General features: G+C 35.9%; 1 protein-coding gene across 1 annotated transcript; it reads right to left on the bottom strand.

Moving 5' to 3' along the window:
* Positions 1-1,940: 1,940 nt before the first annotated feature.
* LOC106304314 (proline-rich receptor-like protein kinase PERK4) lies at positions 1,941-4,870 on the bottom strand. Its single transcript, XM_013740723.1, has 8 exons — positions 4,146-4,870; positions 3,524-4,075; positions 3,350-3,436; positions 3,172-3,242; positions 3,008-3,084; positions 2,763-2,907; positions 2,495-2,656; positions 1,941-2,414 (listed from the first exon to the last, which is right to left on the bottom strand). Exons 1-8 carry the CDS (start codon positions 4,663-4,665, stop codon positions 2,172-2,174), a joined length of 1,857 nt encoding a protein of 618 aa, XP_013596177.1. The 5' UTR covers positions 4,666-4,870; the 3' UTR covers positions 1,941-2,171.
* Positions 4,871-5,556: the final 686 nt, after the last annotated feature.

The raw sequence follows: 5,556 nt of genomic DNA, 5'->3' as shown, positions 1-5,556 counted from the left end.
TTCGTCGGAATTTCGTCGGAAATGGCCGACGGAATTCCGACGACTTAGATTTTTTGGATTTGGTCGGAAATTTGTCAGTATTCCGTCACAAATATCCGACGACCTTGGTGTCCGTCGGAACCTCCGTCGGAATTCGGTGTGTTTTCTTGTAGTGCCTTAAGTTCAACTATTGTGGAGCTTGCTCTGATGAAGCTTCTCGAATTTTTACATTCATCTCCGTCCACGTATCACCCGTCCACGTATCATCCGTCCACGCATTGAATCTATATTATTAAAAGAGAAGTACCCATTTGAAAATGTTCTTACTTCATTAATTAAACTTTCTTTTTTTTTGCTTGTCTTTTTCAGTTGCATTTATGAAATATCCTTAAACGAATAAAACTGTCTAATTTATTACTTGTCTTTTCAGTTACATTAATGAAATATGTTTAAATGAATTTAAACTTCCTATTTTATTGTTTGTCTTTTTCAGTTACCTTAATGAAATATCCTTAAATAAATTTGAACATAATGTCATTTAATCAACCAAAAAAACTCATAAGTTATCCTTACGCTATGTTTTTAAAAATTATATGGTATTATTTGCTCATAACTCATTTGTCATTTGATAAATTGTTAGAAAGAAAATTTTAGCATAATATAACTCAGTTGTCATTTGCTAAATTTATGGTTTTATTTATATTTTTTATTATTTAATTATAATATTTTCATTTTATATTTGAAAGATAAATGAATTTTCTTTCAAACAATATTTTTGTTAATGTATTTTTTAAAAAATAATCAGTTAAAATTGTTATTATCATTGAATATAATTATTTTTGACATAATTTGAGTTTTCGTTTACATTAAAACTTATCATATTTTAGGATAATTTTAATGTAAAATGTAATTTTCATATTTTTCAAAAAAATTCTAAAAATATTTTTAAAATATTTTGTTATAACTGTTAAAAATGTTGCATTTCAAATAAAAAGGTAAAGATATTAAAAATATTCTAATTAAAATATGTAAAATTTAATATAGTTTTAAGAAAATGGTCAAAATAAAAAAAAATTACACATAAAATAATCATGATTTTTGTTAACTGGGCGGATCATTATTTATATGATATCGCACACGAAAGAAAAATTTGTGTTTTTAAAATTATCTAATTAACTCTATACTTTTTTTTTATGATATCCCACATTCGTAAAAAAATAAAAAAGTTTAAGATGCAAAAAAAAAAATTTACTTAATGAATATAATATGAACGAATATTACAAATACATCAATTAATAAAATAAATAATTAAAAACTGAAAATTCATATCCGCGCTCAGGGTCTAGTGTCTATTAAAGGCAAAGTTGTCCACAGTTTATTGCTGGCCCACAATAAAGTGTCTCACATATAGGAAGTGACTCTCAGTGTAAAGAAAAGTGGCTTAAAGAGTAATCAACTCTTTTAAGTTTCTATATTATGTCAAAATCAGTTCATTCTCTTCATTGTTTTTCCCATTTTAGTTAGGTAGCAAATTAACCCTTTTAAAATTACCCAAAATAAAAATTAGGGCTCTTCGTTTGGTGAAAGAAGTGATTGAATCTCTGGTTAGCCAGTTTATGCAAACTCGTTTTGATATATTTTCTGCAAGCTTGAATTATTTAATCTTGATTTTTTTTCAGCTTGAAAAGGTTGAAATTCATTTCTGAATTTTTAGTTTGAAGATGTGTTTCTCAATGCAAAATATCAATGGATTTAGGTCATGTGATACCTAGGAAGTGACAATGTGAAGCTTTAACGATTGTGTTGAAAACTTAAAAAAAAAACACTTGTTCAAGTGGCATGATAAAACATATCTTGAAGAATTTGATGTTTTGGCAAATAAACAGTCTATGGTGGAGATCTATTTAGCTGAGATAAAAGGAGATCTATTTAGCTAAAGGACAAACATGAGTGAGATTATTGGAGTAACTGAGTCTTAGAATAAAGTTTTAGAAATCCCATAGTGTCATAAACTAATTTCATAAGTGTCATGGGTTTGCTTATACGTGAAGAACAATCTAAACGTCACAATGACATTGCTGTTTAGCTTGCATGGCTTTATTTTTTAAACCTCAAAATCCCTCAAGAATCCTTTCTTTCATTAATCTTACCATGAGGAAGTCGATTCATCTCTCGTGGCTTCATGAGAGATTTCATTTAGGAGCAGCCGGACTTTTAGTCTCTCGGGAATCAGTGCTACATGATCCTTCAGCTTCACTGCTTTGGAACTCTTGGCTCGACAAAGCTACATGTCTGAATTTCTTCATGTCTGCATTGTATGATGTCTGACTATAATCCGTGCTTGTTCCTGATGTCCCGTAAACTTTGCTATTTCCAGGCTTCACACTTTCATTTAGAGTATCTAGTGACATTTCTCCTTCTAATGCTCTTACAATCTGAATAAACATAACAAAACATTATACTATTATGTTACTATACGAAAAATTAGATTTGTTGGGTTGTTATTTTGATTCACCTGGCTCATCTTTGGGCGTTTACGTCCAGAATGGCGAATACTAGCAGCAGCACAAGTAACCATTCGAGCCATTTCTTGAGGGTTGTAGTTGCCTTCAAGCCTTGCATCGGCAAGCTCATTAAAGTTTCCATCTTCTAGTGCACGAGCCATGATAGGACGAGCCTATATTTTAGATTAATGCAATCATTACCAACCACAATAAAAAGGCAAAAAAATCTTACACAATTAACTGTTTATAAGTAAAAAGAGTGGAAATGAAAAAAAATACCCAATCCACTAAAGTGTCATCCATGGTGCCGCTACTATCAACCGGTCGTTTTCCAGTGATTAGTTCCAGTAACATGACACCGTACGAGAAAACATCTGATTTCTCTGTTAATTTACCGCTTGAAGCATACTCTGGAGCTAGATATCTACACATGTTTGTGCAAAAAAAGAAGCAAACTGGTCACACTACAATGGTTATGTTTCTTAAGTGACGAGTAAGATTTTATCTAGTAAAAGTAAACTTACCCGAAAGTTCCCATCACACGAGTAGATACATGAGTATAGTTATCAGAAGTTAACTTAGCTAATCCGAAATCAGCCACCTAAAAAGACAAAAGCTTAAAGTCATCAGCTTTAGCAATGTTTGTATCAACATAAACCAAAGAGGAATGCAGCCACTAGTTTATCACCATTGCATCAAAGTTAAAGTCCAGGAGAATGTTTGCAGACTTGATGTCACGGTGAATGATCCGAGGATGACCTGCGGCGATATATAAGCCATAAAGAAATTATTAGTTAGAAACAGAGCTTTCTCTGTTTTCTAACATTGGTTAAGAAAATGGTTTTTGGTGAAATGTTGAAATTTACAGTCTTCATGAAGGTAAGCAAGTCCTTTCCCAGCACCTAAGGCGATGCGCATCCTGGTGGAGAAATCCATTACTGGAAGATTCTTCCCTGCAACAACAACAACAACAAAATTTACAACTTTCTTGAATCTATAGACGCTAGAGAAAACATTGTGTTGTAACCTAAGTGTCTTACCATGAAGATGATACTCCAAAGTATTATTAGGAACAAATTCATAAACCAACATTCTTTGTGCATCAGCTATGCAGTAGCCAACCAAAGAAACAAGATATCGATGATGCACACGACTAATGATATCAACCTCAGCTTGAAACTCTCTTTCTCCTTGACCGCTACCCGATTTTAAGCTCTTAACTGCGACTTCTTTACCACTAGATAACACCCCTTTATGGACATAGCCGAAACCTCCCTGTCCCAAAAGGTTAGAATCCGCAAAACCTCCTGTTACAGCTGCGAGCTCTTGGTAAGTAAAAGTGCTTTTGTTGAATCCAAGGGCTAGAGTAGGCGGAGGAGGAGGTAAAACCCGGCGTGCTGGTCCCGAGTACAAGGAGGAAGCATCTCCACTTGTAGGCATCTGCTGAGGAGGAGGCAGTGATGGTCCACCGCCCCCCCAACTATTAGGAGGTTGTTGGTTTTGGCCTTGTGAATTTAGATGCCAATTTGGGTAATTCTGTGAAGAATTGTTGTTGTTGTTGTTGTTGTTTCCATAGTATTGATATTGATTTCCTGAGACAATACGAAACTTTTAAAAACTTTTAATACAAGCACAAATATATATATATATAAATGGTTTTACCTTTCATGGATTCAGGGTAGAAGGAATCTTTTCTCTTCTTTTTGCGTCTAAGACACACAATAATAAGCACGATCATCAGTAGTCCAGCTCCAACTAGTACACCTATTATGATCGCCGTATTCGTATTATTTCCTCCTCCTCCGCCTCCTCCACCACTTCCACCAGAAGGAGAATTATCCGAGCGAGATCCCCCATTGTTTCCAGACGGTGACGATCTGCTGCCACTATTATCTCCACCCCTAGAAGGAGGGGAGCCACGTGACGGTGGAGACTGATTTCCGCCGCCATTTCCTCCACCGCCTTGTGATGCTGGAGAAGGAGGAGAGTTATTGCTAGAACTGGGAGGAGAAGGAGCTTGTGGAGCTGGTGGCGAGCTGGAATCAGGAGGTGGAGATGATGAGTCTCCTTGAGTAGGAGAAGGAGGAGACGGTGGAGTGGAGGATGTTGAACTTGAATTAGACGGTGGAGATGGAGAAGAGCTTGAATTTGACGGAGGAGATGATTCAGGGGAAGAAGCCATCAGAGAAGAGGAAGAAGAAGAGGAAACCTCAGAAATCAAAACTCTCTGCCTTCTTTCCGTTAATCACTAGAATTGTCTCAAAACAACAAACACCAAAACATTGAGAAAATTTGGACATGTTTTCTGTCTTAATATGTTCGTTATCTAACAACTAACAACAAACAAAAGAATGCTAAACTTGAGAGATTTAATACAAAATTAGCAAAACATTAGTACCTAAAAGGAAGATAGAAAGGGGAGTGAGAAAGAAATAGAGAGTTTTTGGTAAGAAAAATGGAGATTTGCTCTGTCTTCATCCCGACAAGCATGCCTCTTCTCTCTCAGTCTCTGTCTTAATGACAGTTTTTGTGTTAGTTAGTTAGTTAGTTGCTTTGGTCTTATTTTTCTCATTTTGGCTCCGTGATATTAGGAGTTAAGGATGTTGATTTAATTCCACGTAACCTCATGCACTATTTTACCTTTTCGTTCGTAGAGGATCTCAATTTAGTTCTCGTCCGTTCCATCTAATCCACATCGTATCTTTTCGTTTGGTTTTGACAACTCTCGAGAAAGAAGAATTTTTTTAGAAATTTGGCGTTGTAATCTTTCCATTTATCTAGATTTTTCCATTACTTTTATAACACGTTATTAGCACGAATACCCAAAGCTAATACCCAAATCGAAAAACCCTAAAACCCTAACCCTAGCCGGCGACCCGACGAACCCTAAACCCCGATCGCGTCTCTTGTTCCCGCATCTGTTCCAGCTCGCGTCCACGATCAGCTTCAGCCCAAGGCGTTCATGACCCTAGCTCAGACGTTCGCGACCCGAGAGCAGCTGCAGCACGCGACCTTTTCCCCGTTCGCGACAGCATCAGACAGCTCGCGTTCGACGATCAAGGCGTTCCCGATC

This window comes from Brassica oleracea, chromosome C7 (genome assembly GCF_000695525.1).
Source record: "Brassica oleracea var. oleracea cultivar TO1000 chromosome C7, BOL, whole genome shotgun sequence".
Lineage (NCBI taxonomy): Eukaryota > Viridiplantae > Streptophyta > Magnoliopsida > Brassicales > Brassicaceae > Brassica > Brassica oleracea.
Note: the sequence above shows the minus strand (reverse complement) of the source record. Positions and strands in the feature narration are given on the sequence as shown.